The sequence below is a fragment of the Anas acuta genome, chromosome 12 (genome assembly GCF_963932015.1).
Source record: "Anas acuta chromosome 12, bAnaAcu1.1, whole genome shotgun sequence".
NCBI lineage: Eukaryota > Metazoa > Chordata > Aves > Anseriformes > Anatidae > Anas > Anas acuta.
Window position 1 is genome coordinate 6,761,095 of NC_088990.1, and position 20,126 is coordinate 6,781,220.

At 46.4% G+C, this 20,126-nt stretch overlaps 1 protein-coding gene across 1 annotated transcript in view; it reads right to left on the reverse strand.

Annotated features, from left to right (window-relative positions):
- Positions 1 to 20,126, reverse strand: part of SLCO3A1 (solute carrier organic anion transporter family member 3A1) — a 129,295-nt gene that overhangs the window by 104,075 nt on the left and 5,094 nt on the right. Inside the window, exon 2 of the mRNA XM_068695381.1 lies at positions 1,736 to 2,201. Within this exon, the coding sequence (XP_068551482.1) occupies positions 1,736 to 2,201 (466 nt within the window). The remainder of the gene's footprint in view (positions 1 to 1,735; positions 2,202 to 20,126) is intronic.

Genomic DNA, 20,126 nt, shown 5'->3' on the forward strand with positions numbered 1-20,126 from the left:
CTACACGGTTAGAAGCGAGTATATGAAGGAAAAAATTATGAAACTGCACGTAGCAAGCAGAAATTATTTTTTCTGGCTGTATTTTCCCAGCCACGGTTGAGCTGCCAACTTTAAAGAAGGTATTTTAGCATGCAAGATGAATGTATCTAAGGAACTAAAAGAATCACTCTTCCTAATCTTCCTCTTACGCACCCTCCTTAATCCTGTTCTCAGACATGAAGCATTGCTTTCAAAATGCCCACGGAACAGCCTGAAAGAAGTTGCTGCTCCGCCATATCGTTATTTATAATAGATAATCTTAGAACCGCTCTTAATTCCAACTCATCATTTACGGAATTGGCAAAGTTGCCCCAGTGAATTTAGTCCCATTATTCACCTTTGGGTTGTACAGCACCTTGTGTTTTATATATCGCCCTGCTCTATCCAGAGGATCCCTCACAAGCACTTACAGAACCAAGTGAAGGTTAATAACAACCAATACCAGAAGTACCAGGATTTTATGGCCGGTTAAAGGAAAACACAGACACACTTTGAATATGTAGAAGAACATCTAAGCCGGCAAAAATACACCCAGGAATGTGGAAACCATGCTATAGAGTCAGTCATTCCAACAAGCCTCCGCGCTATCCCAAGACATTTAAGATCCTTCAGAAAGTCAGTGGGACTGCCCAGCTTTGGCCATCCCACAGCTGTGTTCAGTTATAAGTGTCTTAGAAAAAAGAATAGCCACCAGTGGGATCATCCATTTAGTTGATGTTTAAAAGCTTAGTGAGGGGTGAAGGCACAAGTGCACACAGTTTTTGTCACTAAGAACTCTACTAACAACTGCAGAAGGAACCCAGTAACAGCAGCACATACTTCAGCTGTATTGTGATTTAACGCACTGGAGCCATTTACCTGGTGCCAAGTCCTGAAGAAAGAAGAATGAGCCAAGACTGAGGTTTTTTTTCCCCCCAGAGAACAGCTTCACCCACAGCATCCTCTTTAAAACTGTCACAGAGGGCACCGCTGCTGAAACCCATGAGAACTGTACTGAGATACTAGAGATGTTTGACTGGGTAACCGAACCCCAATTTCATATCTTAGCCGTCTGGAATAATTTTGCAACATGATCACCAGAATCATGAGCTCAACTCTAGGCTCACCAGATCTCAAAATAGACATCACCAGCTTCCGCATCCCGTTTCGTTACAGGGATCGCATTATCTGGGATCCTGCCACAGCACGCTGGGTCGCAGCACCTCCTCCATACCAGGCACTTGCTGAAATGCGATGGTGGTAGTGCCACGACACGCATCCCTTCTGTCTCCTTATACAGCAAGGACTGCTCAGATGCAGTCAGGTGCTTCGGAAGGGAAAAGGAACTGGGGTGCCTTGGGACAAAAAAGTTATCACCACATATGCTACTTGGAAAACCTTCAGCTAAAACTCAACCGTAAACAAACAATATCAGAATTTAAAGCGAGACGGGTACACACAATAAAAGGAGCAAGCATCTTTCTAATTACACACTAATAATTACCACAGCTGTCAACCTCTACAACTTCTCCAATAAAGGAAAGTATCAGTGTGCTTCCCTGCTGCTTACCAACCACTTCGGTACAGCCCAGTGCTTCGTTACCTTCCCGAGCACAGATGCACACAGATAAGAAACGTCAAGGCATCCCTTGCACCGCCAAAAAAGATGACAAAAGGGACACGCCTGGCCTCAAGGAAAACTTTCAGCGAGCCTCACCTATGTACAGAGAGGAATCTTTCCGCCTCACGTGGTCGTCGATGTAGGAAACTCCCAGGGGCTGGACGGGGGTAGCACCAATGCCCAGGAGGACCTGTGCTCCGATGAGCAGCAAGTACATCATGTTGGTAGCAGTCCGATTCCTGCAGATAAGGTCCGGGTCTGGTCCCTCATCGCTGGTGGACCCGTTGGCAGCGCACACATCCCTCCCTTCGGCTCCCCAGCGTATTTCCCCAGATTCATATTCATACTGGTGGGTCAGAAATTCGGGCAGTGCAGAAAGCAGGGCGCCCAAGGCCATGACTATCCCTCCACATCCTATCAAGCGTGGTCTGTGTCCTCGGGCTCCGAAGTAGCTCACAAAGAGGATGAGGGCCAGGTTGCCGATCTCGAAGCTGCTGGCAATGACGCCCACGTCAGCACTCTGCAGGTTGAATCGCCGCTCCAAGGTGGTTAAAACACTCACCTACAAGAGAGAAATGCAGATAGAGTTACTGAGAGGGAACACAGACTGCTTTCTGTCCTCCTTGTATGCCCTGCTAATGCACAAGTTTCCTCGAGTCTCCCTTACAGCCAAAAACCTACAAATCAAGGACACACAAATCACAGCACAGTTGCAGCTGACATCCAAGTTCAAACAGAGCCCTGCTGGAAGGTCCTAACAGCAAGGGACACTTCGTGACCTACCACTCGTCTGCACACGTGTTCATTTCCAACTCCTAATACATCGATATCCACATTTTGGGTGCTTGCAGAGCCCTGAGACTCTGTGATCAGTCAGCCTTTCTTAGGGCTCCTTTCCATCTGACTGTGCAGCCTTCACATCCCAAAAACACTGCCCCACAGGGCCAATGTAAAACCACCCCAAGCAACACATCATGCCAGGCACCCGATCTTTCTCTTGGAAAGAACCACGGTTATTGAGCAGCAGAAAACCTTGCAGGGACTTGGCTCACAGGCTAGCATGAGGCCATGAAGTCAGTCAGAGACAGCGACGCACAAATAGGCAATTTGGCTGGCAGAGAAGGCTTTTATTAAAGCATTTAAATAAAACGCCGAGCAAATGGCTTAAACTGTTTGTGAATTGGTTAATGACTTGGATCTTCAATTGCAGAACAGTTCTGAGAAGACTCACAAATTAAGATTTACATAGAAGATCTCAATCTACAACAAAGAAGGGAAAATTTAACAAATAGCTGTTATTTAACATGAAAGAGGTACAAGAACAGTCTTCAAATACCTCGCATTGCCGCAGAAAGGAGTGATTTGTTCTTTGCCTTCAAAATGGGCAGCACAAGCAGTGACAGGCTTAAAACTGCAGCAGAGATGATTCAGGTTAAATGCAAGGTTGGGGGGAAAACAGCCTTCTCCTGGTGAGGGTTGTCAAACAGGGAAGCAGGCTGCCTGGAGAGGCTGCAGAGCTCTCTCAGAAGAACACAGGCCAGCAGCTGTCAGGAACAGCACAGGTACGGCTGATCTCGCCAAAGGGCAGGGAAATGGACCGGCTGATCTCTTGAGATGTCATCCAGCTCTGATCGTTCGGTGCAACGCAACACAGCGTGGGTTTTACGCGACAGTCAAGGCACAGATCAAAGCGGGGAGACGAAACGTTGGGTGCCTGGATCGCTGTCATCCCTGCTCAAGGGAGAAAGCTCAGCACATTCTCCTGTCTACAGCAGTGTCCGTTTTATGCAGGAAAATCACACAAAAAAAATGGAAAGTGTCACAGAAATGCCAAAAATGTTTACCTTGGATAAAAGACTACCTCGCTTTTCAGGCTGCGAGAGATGAAGATGTTTAAGGTTGTCCTTAAACAGGCAGGTTTCTCTGCCTGTTAAAAACATATTATAAAGAAAGAAAAAAAAAAAAAACAAAACACATTATAAAGACCTCACAGCAGAAGGTAGCCCCTGGATAGAACAAAAATAGCCTCCCACTGGAGGCACTGAAAATCTTTGCTGATAAACCTCACGAAGCAGGAGCCAGCCTGACCGACTTTAAAGTATTCTGACAGCAGCTCTTGTCCGGGGGCAGCTCGCTTCTGCTAGGGGACACCAGGGCACAGCTTGGACAAAGACAGCCCCAGCAGCCACGAAAGGGAAGAACAGGAACAGCCCACTGCTGCTGCTCTGCACCAGCAAAAGCCCCCAGATCTCAACCTGAAAAGTGTCAGAGTCAGCTCTACAAAACCAGACGGGATTCATGATTTTTGAAAATCCAGCCTTTGTCCCGTACAGGCAGTGGCCATTTTGTGCCAGTGCTGTCATCGTCCTGGACTGAAGAGTCAAGAGACGAACAAGGTCAAAACCAAACAAAGAAAAACCCTAAAAATCCAGCCCTTGACTGCAGACAATGCAATAATTCTTCCCCACACCAAACCCAAGTGAAGATGTGTGGGTCCAAGGGAGAGGAGACCATGGCTCCATCTGACACAGGGGTACAGTACCTGTTGGGGTGAAACAGCACCGTGACCCACCAGGAGAATTGCTGACCCTTTCCTGAGGGCACAGCACAGTCTGTCCCTGCTTCAGCAACCTCCAGCCAGCAGTGCTTGAGCACACACAAGTTCTGCAAAGCCAGCCCCTTGCTACGGGAACCCCCTTCGTGCACCTGGGCTCTCAGCACAGCCTCCAGCTGCTAATAAAGCAGAAGGTGCTGGGGTGAGGCTGCCGACCGCACCGGCACGGAGAGGCAGAAGCAGGCAGGCGCCTTCGGACTTCCCTAGGGAACTGCATGGTTCCTGTCTGCTGGCCCTGCTGTGCTAGCAGGCTGCAGGAGCTCCTGCTGGTGTGAGTAAGGATCAAAACAGCAAGAGACATCCTCAGTGCCTGAGATGCAAGGAACATGAGGAATGCAGGCGAGCTCCTTCTCTTCCAGATTCCCCAGCTGAAAACGCCTCGCAACCAGGGCTGTAGTTCATGGCACTGTGGTCAGAGCTGGTGGTGCTGCACCCATCGGAGGCATAACAGCCACAGTGCTCACCCAAACTGTCCTCCTGCCCTCCCGAAATCCAGCTGCCACCTTCAGCACAGCCCCGGGGGAGCACGGCGATAGCTGAGGTCCCACCAACACGTGGTACAGCAGACGGGGAGATCTCTCCAAGATGAGCAAATGACTCTGAGCGTGCAAAACCACTGACAGTCATGGAAAAATAGCCCTCAAATAAAAATAGGGCTTGGAAATAAATGGTCAACATGCAGATTTTTAGCCAGAGAAACCAGGAATATAACTGTGTTACCTCCAGAGTGGCAGGAGCTGAAAGCACAGCCCCAATTTTTGCTTTGACATTGGCTGTGACCTTAAACACGCGCACTGACTACAACCCCAGCGCTAGCACAGCAGAGGTGTTACCCGCATTTACCCAAACCCAACCTCTGCCCACGGTCAAATCGTTCTCACTTTCTTCTACACCCCACGTTTAGAGGGCTTCCTGCATACCAGCAGCCCCGTGTGTAACCTGACCAAAGGGCTGCAGCTTGCGTGCGGGACACGGCCGGCTGAAAAGCCAGCACTGTGCTGTGTGTTTGCTCACGAGTCTGCTCCCTGGGAGCCATCGCAGCTCCTCGACACTAGCTCCATTTACCCAGAGTCATGTAAATGTTGCAGAAGACACGACGGGTCCCTGTAAAATAAAGACATCACATGGAAAGGCTGTGAGGATTATAAGGAGTCCCTGTGTGCTGAGACCAGGTGGAGCACTGGGGAGCGCAGCCCACGAGGCGGCTGCTTTCCCTGCAGGGACGCAGAGCACGGAGTGGGGTGGCAGCACGGGGCCTTCAGACAGACAGCCTCCTGCTAAAGCACAGCGGGATGTGCCAGGAGCCCACCTTGTAGCTGTGAACTCGCTATTTCCTGGCTGCTGGAAGCCACACAGCTGTTTTGTCACGGCTGGAACGAACAGATTGGGAGGACGTTCAGTTAGTTTCTGCTCTATGATGGAAATAGTGACAGGGCTGCTGTTACAACCACCCAGTAGAAGTCAGACGGACGAGATGCATGGGCCCAGTGCCTAGGAATGAGTTTTACTGGGTTTATCCCCAAAAGGTAACAGTGTGAAACCATGTACTGACCAGGCAGGTCCAGAGGAGTGAGAGGAGAGAGGCAGCACAGACGGTGTTGTGATCATGGCAAATGCCAGCACCCAGGCATGGTGGCAGCAGCACTGGAGCTACAGCCTTGTACAGGTTTGCAGCAGGGCTGAAAACAGCTCTGCTTTGCCTAGATCCCTGTTACTCTTATGTCCTCGTGTCTTTCCTATAGATCAGTCCTGAACGAGCCACAGGGAACTGCACCTGCAGAGGTTCGGGGCTGGGGATCCCAAAATGCCAGGGAACCCAGCCTGCTGCCTTTGCGAAGGCACCACCTAACACACAATAACCGTGATTTAAACTTAGACGATGCTTGTGCTATCTGAAAGCTCATGTACCTCATTTCCTTCCTCCTCTTACAGAGCCCGGGAACTCTGCACAATGTGTCCGTCTCGGTTTCCAAAGACATTTCAGCATTCACAAGGACCTGGGCTAAAGGGGCCCCCTCAGTCCCCTCCGAAACGCTCTTCAGTGACTGAAAGAGGAAAATGATCTCACACGATGCACGCAGTGATAAACTACCTACATTAAAAAAAGGGGAAAAAAGCAACAAAAATCAATCACCACCTTAAATTTTTTTTTCAGCCAAAGCAACTTATATTGCAGCCCCTGTAACTAAACCCAGCGAAGCTTTTGTCATGCCATTCTGGACTCAGTTCAATAATGCTCGCTCACATTCATCATTCCTGTCTGCCCCAGATCTATAGATCTTGGCATTTCTGACCCAAGGTAGATTTGTTCTCTCTAGAGGCTGTTTATTTTATATTAATGCTCAGCAAAAACGCAATCCGCAAAGCTGCCTCACGCTATTGCCCCGCTTTGTCACCGAGGAATGAATTGAGGGCTGGGGGCACCGCTCCGGAGCCGTACACACAGTGCATTGAAAACGAACATCATATTGTTCGCATCTCCAGTGATAAGTCATATTCACCCACAGAGTCTACAGATAAGTTCATTGTATTAATAACACGGGGTTATATATAGAAAACACATTGACTTTATGCCTGAAGGGCCTTTTTTAAAGGCTGCTTTTTAATGTAAAATACATTTTCTCAGTTATGTGGTAAGAGATCGGACTTGAAGAGACATGTCGGCAGTGCTACAGGGTGTAAAATAATTGCCTGGCAACTCCGTTCCCAGAGGAAAACAGACGTGAACCGTCTCCCACACTCTCCATTACAGAGCTGGGAAACGTACGATTCCTCGAAGGGCCAAAGCAACCGGCCCACAAACAGCTCTGCTGCTTCCACGCGCCTCCACCCACGTCTTCAGGTGTCATTCGTCCTCCCTTCCAGCAGCCACACGGGACAGGGCCAAATCCTGCCTTTCTTTAGAGGGCCCATCTCCTCCTGCTGATGGCTTCTTTCAACGCCGTTCCCAGTCCGGCAAAGTCAGTGAGAACCTAAAAGATGCTCTCACCAAAGATGCTGACACCTGCACTGGCTTTGGGCATGCGAACAGAAGAGCGAGCAAAAAGGGTGGCGATGCCAACACACCCAAGCTGGCTCTGCTCAAGGTCTGGAAATTGTCTCTGCATAGAAATTTGCATCCACGTGACAGGGATAACAGTGCCGCAGCTGAGAAGTAGGGTGTTATTAGCTTGGCTTTTGCAGCATGTGCTTACGCTGTTTCTAGGCCAGTACCGGTAAATCTGCAAGTTGCTGTGCCGGTGCCATGAGGAGTGTGCAGCTCGGATCTGTGCTTCGTTCAGCCTGGTGCAGACAGTTTACTTTATATTCCGGTGACCAGCTCTGAGCTTATTGACACAGCCCGAATTAAGCACACTTTCAAAGCCAGGATTTTCAGTGGCCTGAGCAGAAAGGATATCAGAGCATGCAGCAAGAGAAGCAGCACCACGCACTCGTGCTCGAGGCGAGATGCACACTGCAGTGCAATGCTCACTGCAAGCAGTGCAAAGAGCAGGCAGCGCCCACAGAAGATATCCTGTTTGGTCAGGAGTCGATACGCCCATGGAAACCCACAGTTCATTTCAGAATAGCTTAAAAAAATAGTCACGTGCCTCACAAAGCTAAACGAGTCTGTTTTCTACTAGTCTAGCAAGAGCGGGCTCCGTACAGATCAAATATGCAGCATGAAAAACCTCACCTCGGTAATGCAGACAATTATTACAATAAACAGCCATGCATCGGGCTGCTGTTAACCTTCTGCATTTGCTTCCCAAGGATCCTGCATGGGACACCACAGACCGTCCCCCTTTCCCTGCCTCCCCTGGGGAAACAGAGAGCTGCCCCATTTGGAGAGGTGTGAACAAAAAGACTGCTGGGGCTGTTACCTGTCACGGCAGGATGGACTGAGTCACGGGCAGCTCGAAATAGACACAGGCACCGAGTACCAGGCCACAGCGAACTTCCTAGAGAGGCTTGAAAGGCTTTTTCTGTTGCTCTGACACAGATAAGCATCACAGCAAAGATGGGCTTTTTTAAGACAAAGCAAAACTTTCGAGTCCCAACCTCTGCAAATACTTTTGCAGCCACAAACCAAGCATCCACAGAATGTTTCTTCTTCCAAACCTGTTCAAGATTCACCTCACCCTGTGAATGCAGGTGATATTTCAGTTTCTGACAGGGTATCTGCATAAATATATCCAGTGCCAGAACCCATTTGTAGCTTACACTTCTCTTCAGCAGCACGCGTACAATGGAGCTAGCAGATATCTGAATCCTGATTTATTTTTAAATGTTATGGCACTTTCACTGGCAGCAAAATAATGCATCAGAAACATGCAAGGAGCACAAACCTCAACCCCGGACTGAGTTTCTGTGTGCGTTAAGACGTGCAGCGCAGAAGTGGCACACTGCAGGCCAGGAGGATGAACAGTCCACGTGGGATAAGCAGGCAGCAGCTTTGCAAAAAAGGGGCTGCTGCTCAGCTCTGTGAAAGTAAATGGCCGAGGGAGTGCAGTCGGAGCATCTTCGACACGTTCAGAGATAAATCTCCTTTTCTTTTTTTTCTTGTGTCCAGTAAGTAGCAGAACAAAGCCAGACAAGGTAACCTAAGCTGTATTTAACAGCTTAAATGCAGACTCGTACAGCATGAAAGACACTTGGTGACATGCAGGACTGGCAATACGATTCACACACAAACCCAGGACTGTGCAAATAGGACAGCATCACCCTGGGTTCGGTTTAAGATGAGGGGTTCTGATGTCCACTATGCAGATGGATCAGAAGAAACACTGAGCAGAGATGAAGTGCATGTCTCTGGGAGGCTCCTCCTGGCAAAAAAAGCCCCTTCCTACGTACTGTCAAAGTATCAGAGGCAGGATCCTGACCTGTCACACAGCAGCAGCCTCACTTCTCTTTCCCTGTGGCCCCTCCATCAATGCAAATTTGGTTGTCTATCTAATAAAATACTCCTAGCACAACACGTTGTGTCTGCAGATAAGGCTGTGCACTATAACCAGGGCCACTCACCGCAACAGAAACCATGATGCAAGCCTGGCAGGAAAACCTGTCAGGCAAAGGACTTCATGTTATCTTAATTTATGATCGAGAGCTGAGTTCGGGGCTAAGGGTTGCATCCGAGTCATGCCACAGCGCAGATAAAGACGAGAGGCCCGCGGAGCCGCTTGCAGCAGCGTTCCCAGCCGCCAGGCAAGAACCAGGGCAGAAGTGACACACGCAGGACACTCTGAGGCAGCATTAATAAAAGCTTTGATGGAAGCTGAATTCAGTTTTCACGGTTGGAGGACAACGGTGATTATATAAAGGCTGTGTACTGAGAGAGGAGGTTTTCTGACAAGTCCTGCTACTTTTCTCCTCATCTGCTCTGGCTCTGCTGATCCCTCTCCTGCTCCTCTCCCCACCCAGCAGCAGGGATGCCTGGACACAGCAAATGGGAACTTGGCTTTAGGAGAAATAAGAGGCAGTTCTCATCAACCGACACACAAAATACTTTTACTTAGTAAGCGGTGGGAGGAAGGAAGCCGTTTAAAAGGGAACTTAAAGAAATGGCCACGTTGTATTATCGGTCCACAGCACTTCATGGTAACTCAAAAGTTAGGGGGTCTCTAGCAGTTGACTACCAAGACCCCAAGCTTGTCCCAAAAATGAGACTCTTCTCCCCTGCAGCCCACACAGGAGCTGTCCAGGTCGTCCTGCTCCCTAACTACTCGTTCCTCCTTCCCTGTTGATCTGTATGGAGCTGAGGACAGGAAGGGGAGCTGCAGGCCGGCTGCTGCCAAACCTCCTGGCGAAGAACAGGGCGGGTTGGGCGGTGAGCACAGGGAGAGTGTGGTGCAAACAGACAAGAAGTCAGGGTGTGAAGGTGATCTTCAATCTGTTCCTGTCTGAGAACCTCGTCGTTATCTGAGCATCTCCTGTGCGAAGAACAAGGGGTGGAAGTTGTGAAGGGCGGGCTCGTGACGTTTGCACGTTGAAGTTGGGCAGTCCCGAGCACAGCACAAGCCATGCAACGTTACCTCCCCTCCCATCACACCATCTCCCCATTTTGCCATTTCTCAGAAACGGCAAGCCCTTTTCTCCTGAACAGAAGGTGATTTACAAGTGCTCTTTAAAATAACACACGAAAAATAACACAGAGGCAATTAAAAAAACATCTTGTAGTTAAAGAACAATTAACCGGGCGATCTAGCCGTAACTTGCAGACTTGTTATAGCTCACTTGGACTCGGCGCATTCCCTGTAAAACAGACACAGGCAAGAAGATGTCTCGCCAGATGACGAAAGCTCTGTTCCTTGGGGTTCACTGGGAAGTGAGCTATCAAAAAGCCAATGAATAAATGTGTCTGCTGAGGCTGTACACACAGATGGCTGAATTTCACCTCATGCCTGTGGTATTAACAACAATTCTTGTTAGAGACAGGCACGGAGCAGCAGCTTATGGGGTCCCCTCACTGTAGAACCACCAGACCCTTCAAAAAGTCAATGAGTACGTGCAAGGAAAGCAAAGTCACCACCACTTACCCACCCAAGCCTGAGATGAGTAAATGCTCAATCCCAGAGAAGTTTCCACTGAGGATCACTGCTCCTACAACAGTGGCACAACAAATTCTGGGAGGAACCCCAAATTCAGCCACTGCAGTCGGAATGGCTTTGCATGCATTGCTCAGCACCAAGCTAAACCAGAGACTCACTAACCAAGGGATGTGTCCAGCCCAGCTCGCACAGGGGAAGCTGGAAAACAGGGACCTGCATCAACTGGCCTGCAGGTTACATTAACTCCGACTGTTCAAAGGATCACTCTTTATGCAAGCTCACTACCTGCTAGTCTAGATCCTTTGTCCGCTTTAACATAAGCCTATTAAAGTTTTCCTTGCAGCTTCACACCCATTTTCTTCCTATCACATATCCCCTCCGCACCCATTTCAAATGCTGTGTTTTCATCTCCTTCCACAGTTCTTCACTTATTCTTTATGGCCAGCTTTTATATGAATTTCTTTCCCTTTACACCCAGCTTTCCCCTGGTTCCTGCCTCCCAAAGGTACTAATTACAATGCAGTTTATTAGCCAGGCTCATAACATTTAGGCTTTAAATCCAGACTGCTTTACATGGGCTAGGCACCACTGAAGCAGTCCACTGCAATCAGTAACAGGCAGAAAGATTTTTCAAAAGCACTTAAGTGGCTTTGGAACAAGAGCACCATTTTCAAAGAGACACTTAGAATAAGTCACTTTTGTCAATTAGAGTGTGGCTCTGAAAACATCTTTGAAAAATAATACCCTCAGGCTCTTAAATCCATCACTGCCCACAGAGGAAGGAAAGCAGCCCCAAATAGCCAGTCCCTGGGAAGGCTCAGAAGGCAAAGGGCTGGATGCTCAATACCACAGCTGCAGGCAGGTGTGAGGGAAGCAAGGATAGCATTCAGCTGGCAACAAGGCTGCATCGTAGCCCAGGGCGAAGGAAAATGCCTCACAGATCAACCACAGGTGGAATAATACACAATTAGCATTAAATAAATTAACAGACTGGTATCAACTTCATTATAGTGGCTGATAGAGACCTGGTTCAGGGCACGCCTCTTCCACTCCAGTCACCTTCACTGTGGAGGCTGAGCATCCACAATCCCAGCCCACAACAAAGCCTGACTACATCACAACTACCCAATTAGTTAATGTAGAGACAAAACCCAAAGAAAGCCTAAGGAAGTCAGTGACAAAGCCAGAAAATGAATCCAAACATCGCAAGGTCCCAAACTGTACCTTCACCAAAAGCTACCTATAGCTGTTGCTGAGCCAACAAGCATTACTCCATGGCAAAGCTGTCTTCTCCTAGCTGTGACACGTGTCACATTGCTCAAATGCAAATGAAAACAGATTTCTCTGGGCATGTACATTAGTCTTGACTGATGAAGGCAGTCAGTTTGGACATGACAGCTCCGGACAGCCAACTGCAAAGCAAAATCCAGGTTATAAAACATAACCCACACGTGGCAGGAATCTTCTTCTGCCCCTGCCAAGATGCCACCATCAACAGGTTCTACCCAGTGAGTACAGGCCCAGAGGAAACAAGTTGCTGTTCCCCCATTTATTTCACCTCTTGGTTGTGTGAAGCAGGGGCAAGGCAGAAAGCAGGGAAATTCCAGGGACACTGACTCCTGGAAACACTCCATGAATTTAAATTTTTGTGACCAAGAGTCACAAAATGTAATTTTTGACACCAAAAGTTCTGAGCACAATCAGGACATGGGAAATCAAAATGAACATGCCTGAATCTATACCTTATGTACCACTGGGGGCAAATAAAGGAGAAAGCAAAGGTAATTTTCATTTCAACTTGCATTTCCAGTCCAGAAAAGTGTTGTGTGTCTCTTAACAAATGCATACCTTGAAGCCTCACAGTGCGACTTCTGTGAGACATCCATAACGGATGGATGTCCCCTTCCTTGACTGACAATCCCAGCTACACAGACTCTTCTTCAGGCTAAGGGTTTGAAACCAGGTGAAAATATCATGTCCTAGGTGCAAACAACCTGATTTCTCCTGTCGGCAACACTCTGGTCCCAGCACTGCACTCAACGGAGAGAGACTTCTACATTCAGATTTACTTAAGTTATTACCCAGCCAACCAATGGCTCACTGAATACCTGTCCGCAGAATACCAAAGATGCAGCTTATTAATGTGGGAGCATCTTGAAAAAACAGATGGCTACAAGGGACCCTGGGCGCTGTTCAGACATGCACATCAAAAGTTCGCAATCTGCATTCGAAAACAGCACAGAACTGATTCTGGAGACTGCATCCAGTATTTCCCAGGAGTCATTATATACAACTACAGTTATTCATTAGGGATCTTTTTAAATAAGAAAGAATATTCTGGCAGAAAACTTGTCCAGAATTGAATTAAGCTGAATGATTCAAATCAATAAATTTCTTCTCAGCTACAAAAGGCTAAACCATAAGCCCCAAGTGCTTCCACAAGACAAAGTGAGAAGAAATCTGAAACTTCTGCCTTCTTAGTAGGAGCTAGCTCTGTGATTAAGAGCAAGAGCAATACAGCAGCCTTGATGCATCCTAATTCACAGAAAACACTGGACTTCTGTAGAGGGCCAGCATTTGAGAAAGCTTGTACAGTCACGCCACACAATGCAGCAAACTGTAAGCAGCAAACCCACAAAGCTGTGCCTCTAGCACATGGATTGCTAGCGTGGCTTGACTTCAATAGCCACCGAATAATTCCCAAGCTGTTTTTTAAATCCATTCATTCACAGAAACATTTGGCAATGCAGAAGTGGCCTCAACAGAGCAAATAAGCTCTTGGAAGCAAACAGTTTATCTAGGTCCATGGAATGCTTGAAATCTTCCCTTTTCAGCCTTTGCTCTCAAGATATTTCAAGTTGGTAGGAGTGAATCCCAAGGACTATGGGATTCAAATTTTTTGGTAGCCACAAGCCAGCCGCCTCAATACACATTTTCTTTTTAACATTACTAATTATGACAGATTAAGTGAGAGAAGAAACAAAACAATCCAACCTAGACTAGCACTGCAGCCCCAGGGCTCAAGCTAGCCATACATTTTTTGATGCCACCTTTCAATGACAGAAACACAAACGTGGGGGCAAACCACTCCTCTGCACAAGAGGTAGTGAGGACAACACGGCAAGTGCCTACAGAAACCCAGCCGAGCTCAGCGAGTGTTCATGGTACTGAGCACCTCAGATGGGACTGACCAACCACGGGATCACCCAAACCAGATGATAACATCAACTTAATGCCACCACCCTTCACAAACAGGCACCCCCAGACAAGGCATCCCTTCAGCAAGAGCTCCTGTCCCTCGGCCAGCAGCTGTGCTGACTTCAGACATAAGGACCTGCATTATAACGAGCAAAAGGCAGCAGGAAACAAAGTGTGCATCTCATGCGGAGGCTGAAAGGCCCATTGTAATTAACTGCTCTCGGCCCTGTACGTTGAGCAAGACAAAAACAAGAACACAGTTTTCTTTTGCTGGTAAGCCCTAACAAACACTGCCCACTGTTTCTCATAAAGGGCCTACACGCTCAGTGCTTTCTCTGCGCATCACAAACTGCGGCACTTGGTGAGGCTCATTCCCACAATTATCAAATTTTACAGACAATGCCAGCAGGAGAGGAAGAATATCTGTTTTAGTCGCACCCTCCACAGGCACTCATTTCTCCATGGCCTGAACGTAGCTGCTGCTCACCAGCCCACCCTAACAGCCTGCAACCAGCCACCAAGGGCTGACAGGAGCCAAGCACAGGGGAATTCATTTACCCAACGCCAGCCAGCATTTCTGCAAACAGCATGCCAGTGCTGACACATGATGCAAATTTTACTTTAGCTCCCACACCAGGGTGGACGCTCTCTCAAGTGCCAGGCGCAGCCTGTTGGGGCCTGAGGGGACATGCCTCTTGCCTCCCTCTGTTTCAGGGGTCTCCAGACTCAATATGGCCAGGTAGGTGGTGGTAAAGGTCCCACTGCCATTGGAGAGAGAGCATAAAATCAAACCAGATGTCCCCAGTGAGGTACAGGCAAATGGGGCAGCTATGACCAGAGGCTGGGCCACCCCAGGCCCGGTTCTGCAATGGCCCTGCCATGGCCACCACAACAACACTGAGGAAAACTTATTTAAGAAAGGACAAAATGCCACATGGAAGAGTGACGGGAAAAAGTGTGACAGAAAATCCTGTTGTCTTAATTTTTGCTTTCATTTCTCAACATTCAAATCTACTTTACTGGGCAACACGTTAATTTTCCCCAAAGTTGAGTCGGTTTCAGCTATGACAGCAATTGGTCAGTGATCTCCCTGTTACTCTCTTGACCCACAAGCTTTTTCATCTCATTTTCTCCCTTGTCCTGTTGAGGAGGGCAGTCAGAGCACATCTGGCTACTGCAGTCCACGGTCAGCCCACCGCATGGTGGATACTCTTCAACAAGAAAAGTGAAACCTTAGAATAAATAGGAGAAAATAGCTTTACTAAACTGTGGCAAATACAGCCCTTTCTGCATCTTAGAAAAACCATGACAAGCAAACCTTGGGACTGGAAAATTGGAAATCCAAACTTGAGTTTTTCTCTTTAAAAAATCAAGACCCTGTTACGTACTGCAATTTTTCTGTCGTTTCCCAGTTGGGGGGAAAGAAAGGATCTACCCCTAATTTAGCATCTCCATACATCATACAGCACTGTCAACCGTGTCAGGATGAGAAGCAAGCATGTTTCCAGCAGATGAAAGTCATTAGCATGGCACAACAAGCAGCAGGATACTACTGGGGCACTTCTCCTTCATATTTTTCAACATCATTTTCTTTTAGCCAGTATTTGTAACTTATCTTTTGGAAGCTTCCGATGCTGCCCCTCTTCTCCCTTGACATTTCTGAGTATAGACGTGTACGTCTACATACAGGTCTGGTATTATTCACAGGTGGGGGGGACTCACCAAATGAGGTACATGCCAGTTCTCCTGTGGCCTCTCAGAGATTTCCTTCAGGCCAAAGCATGAGGTTTAGCCTGCACTTCAACATCCTTATGCTCCCAAACAATTCTCTGCTCTACTTCTAATGTTGTGCCAACCTACATTTGCACAAAGCCAAGCAGAGAAGTAGAAAGAGGTAGCAGCTATTTCACATCCTCCTTTTCAGAAATAAGAAACAAAACCCCCCAAACAACCTTTTTGCAGCTCTTCCTGTTGAAACTCCACCAGAGAAAAATAACATTTGTTGTTCAACACAACGGGCTGCAATTCTATGTAGTAATGCTATTTTTCTTGCTCCTTATTATCCCTTTGGAGAACTAAAGGAATGAAACAAATCTGCATCTACAGACAACTCAGAACTCTGTTTTGATGTGGGGAACATCCCCATCGCTGCTGCAAAGCACGCAGACCTAGACAAAATGCAGTTTTTCTTACTGTTCTGTCTGTCCTGCATTTGGATGTAGGTACTCCCTGCCAGCTGTGAGCATACAAAGCTTGATCAAACACACGTTCCAAGCAGACATGGAAAAAACTTACTTTTCACCTTACATAAATTCACAGCATAATTCATCTGCTTTAGGAATTCTGGGGGCACCACTTACTGCTTGGCACCTCCACTGTAAATCAATTCCACATCATTTCATTAGATACTGCAAGCTTTAACTGTTAAGCATCACCTTACAGTACACATGCAAAATATACACCTCAAGGCTATTCCTTATATATCGACCCAAGAACGATGCCAATCTCAATTTTGACAGAAATCTAACTTTTAGTTGGAAAAGAAAGTATACCGCTACAAGTTTCTAAAAATGCCATCTACTCAAGTATTCCTATATTCTTCCACACCCACACCACAGAACTCTTCCTAAACAGCCACGCTTTCAGTTTCTTTGTGGTAGAGTTTTTAGTTGCCTTTTTATAAGGAGAAAAAAAAAAAGAAAAAAAAAAAACAGAAAAAATGTTAAGATTCAGACGCAAACATCAAAGCACCAAAAAACTTGAAAGCAAATCTGACATAGTCGCTTCAGAAACCATAATGCTGATGAGTCACGAAGACCTCAATACAACTGAATTACCCAGGTTCTTTCAAACACTTCACTGTCATTTTATGGATCACCGTAACACTGAATTTTAAGTCCTTTTCCACTTTTAGTAAACTAAGGCATTATGAATTATACAGATGAACAGCACGGTAAGTGTTTTAAAAGTACATTTAAATATTAAAAATAAGAGAACTCCAGCAATCCTTGCCCAGAAAAACACATCGTTAAGAAGCACGGAAAAACAACTTTTCTGTTCCCACACCTGCCCTCACAGCCACACATCTAAAATTCATTGGGCCTGCAAGCTCACAGAAATCATCCATGAGATCACTGCAGACACCAAAAAGATAAAGATGTTCAAAAATAGAGGGGAAATCAGCTGTCTGGCTGGCAAGCAGAAAGAATACTATGATAGAGAGGCAACAGAAGGAAAAACAAAAATCAAACCAAAGCAAATTGCTTTTCTCCTTCTTGGACCACAGAAAAATAAAGTAAATATTCCAACAAACCTGAAATAAAGATTTTGCTCTTGTGCTGCAAGAAGTCATCTAAAATTATCAAGTGCTTTCAAGCACTGCCACAATATGAGCCCCTGTCACTGATGTGCAACTTCAATACAACAGGCACCATGTAACAACAAAAAGAGGGGGCCTGTGTCCATTAGTTCAGCAAGAAGCATCCAGGGATCAAAACGCAGGATATCACATCCAGAATAAGACTGGAAAAGGGAAAGTTGTTGAGAGCTTAAAAAATCTGATTTTAGTTCAGAGGTCTTCCTTTGATTTGCTAGGTGAGGAGGGGCACTTCTAGCCGTATCTGCATTGTAGGTCTATATGAATACAACAACTGCATCCTCACTTAAAATCTGTGGAAAGGGATGCTGCTTTTTCTCCATGCTTTTATCCATCTACTCAAACAGAAACATGGATGCAGGACACATCTTTTTAAGCATGGACAGAAAGCTTCCCCTGGCAGGGCAGAATCCTCAGGGCACCACCAAGAAGAAGCATCAGACACTCCATCAACTCCATCAACAGTTTGCTATCACTGTTCATCATACTGATGCTGTAAGAAGAGTGGCAGTGTGAAGTCTCTACACCATGGAGCAGGCAATACTGTTTGCATTGCGGTACGTATCTACAAAGAGACAGAGAGTCTTATGGTTGCAACAAGGCGACCTGGAGATAGGACTCTTGGGGTTCCAGCCCTGGTTTTGCTGCAGTTATAATGAAACCTTGTAAATCAAAATCTGCAGCCCAATTTTCCATGCAACAGGAAAAATGAGTTCTTTTTGACTTCACTGGAGAACTTACAGGGGGTACTACACAGTGTGTTATCATGTGTTTGTTTAAACTTCCTTGAATCGTGATTAAAATATAACACTTTGAAGATTCATCTGGTGTTGATCAGAAGGTCAAGCTACAGCAATTCATCCGAGCTGCAACCTCGCCTATTAAACAATATTCCTTTGTTTAATCTTGCTACCGTGAAGGAACAGCGAGAGACCAAGGAGTATACAAATAAAGGAACATCTTAGATTATTATACACAGAGGACAAATTCTTCTTGATAAATTGTAAAATAACTTCTTTGAAGCAATGCATTTATGCTGCTGTAGCAGAACAGAAACTGGCTTTTCAACCAATATCCTGAAAGTAAGGGAAAAGAAAGTCCACGTAACCCGAGAAACACCCCTTTCTGGAAAACAAGCAATATCTGCTTGCTTGGAGAGAAGAAGAGGGATCACAGCTCAGCTGACCCCTTTATGGGCCAGGTGCTACACTACCATTTAAAGGCTCATGCTGCATAAAGTTACTGAGCAAGACAAATCCAGACCTTCGAACCAATGTATGCTCTCATCTAATTCAAGATCCCTTTAAACCTCAGCTGCATTAACACTGCAGGATGTTAAAACTCACAGACCTACTTGTCACAGAGGCGCACAGCAATTGCCAAAGAGATTTAGGAAGCTAAGGGTAGCCAAAAGAAATTAAGACTTTTTTTTTTTTATGGTGGATCATAACATTTCTAACAGGCTGCTCTTTCAGGGCTTACAAGTCCTGAAAAAGTCCTTAAAAGGAGGAGCTGCCAAACTTTCTGCTAGAAATAATAAAAAATTTCAACGTCAAAACCAATCAGTCCACACTCGTGCATGTCGAATGTGTTTTGCCTTTAAATGCATTTAATCAAGAAGCCATCGGATTTTAAGTTCAGCTTTACTCTGCAAGTGGCACAGAGCACACATTCTAAGAGACAAACATGTAGCCATCCCCATTTCATCTATCAGTAGTAGCTGAAAGAAAGCTTTAAACCGAAACATAAATGCCAGTTACTCATAAGCCTTCCTGGTACCCAAAGTCCAACCTAGGTATGGGCCAGAATTTGTTCCTATTCATTATATAAAGTTTGAACATTAATATGTCAACGCTACGCTCCTGACCCAAACCACACAGGAGCCTGCAGGCATCAGAACCCAGCGCTGGATCAGGTTTCCTCTCCGCTCCCCAGTTAGAGACCCTAAAAACATCAAAAGGCTTCTGAGAGACGTATGAATGTACTGAAAAGAGCTAGTTCAGAATAACTTTCTGTACAACTCAGCTGCAAAACAGACAATATTCTCTAATGGGAAAGGCATACTAGAAACAACTTTCCAGAAATAACATAGCCAGCAAAGATGTATTAAGAAAAAATGAACTGTAAGCAATAACCAGCCAATGCTTGGCAATCTTCATCCCCGCTAAAACATTTATTTTCTCTCCATGTTTTTCCCCCCTTAAATGCCCCAGTGACAAATAAATTATGAGCATTACAGCTAATTTATTACTCGGCACTGCTGAGGATGGAAAGAATAAAGAAGCACAGCAATATTTTAAAGCAGATTCTTATTCTAGGAAAATAAATACTTGAATAAAAACAATAAATTCAATGGGAAAAATGCTCTTGCAGTTTAGTCACTTGAGTGAAGCACCTGAAACTGGCATTCCTTGCTGTGCCAGCCTCTGCTATGCCTAAGCCACGTGGATTCTGCTGCTGCTACCTAGGCAGAAGCATTACCAATAGCTTCAGCCACAGAATTGCTTGCTTAACCTTTGCTTCATTTTCCCCACCTGCAACTTTTCTCCCACCCAGTCTATTCAGACTGCAAATGCTCAGGGGCAAACTCATTCTTTGGGGACGGTTGTACAGGACCACGCACAAGAGGACACCATGAGGCACTGCAGTGCTCCTATAAAACTGCCTTTAGTGGCAGCCTCAACATGGACCTCTCCACCAACTTCAAGAAGAGTTTGACCAGGTCACTACACCCCACTTTTTTTTTTTTCTTTTTTTGGCAACAGGAAAACA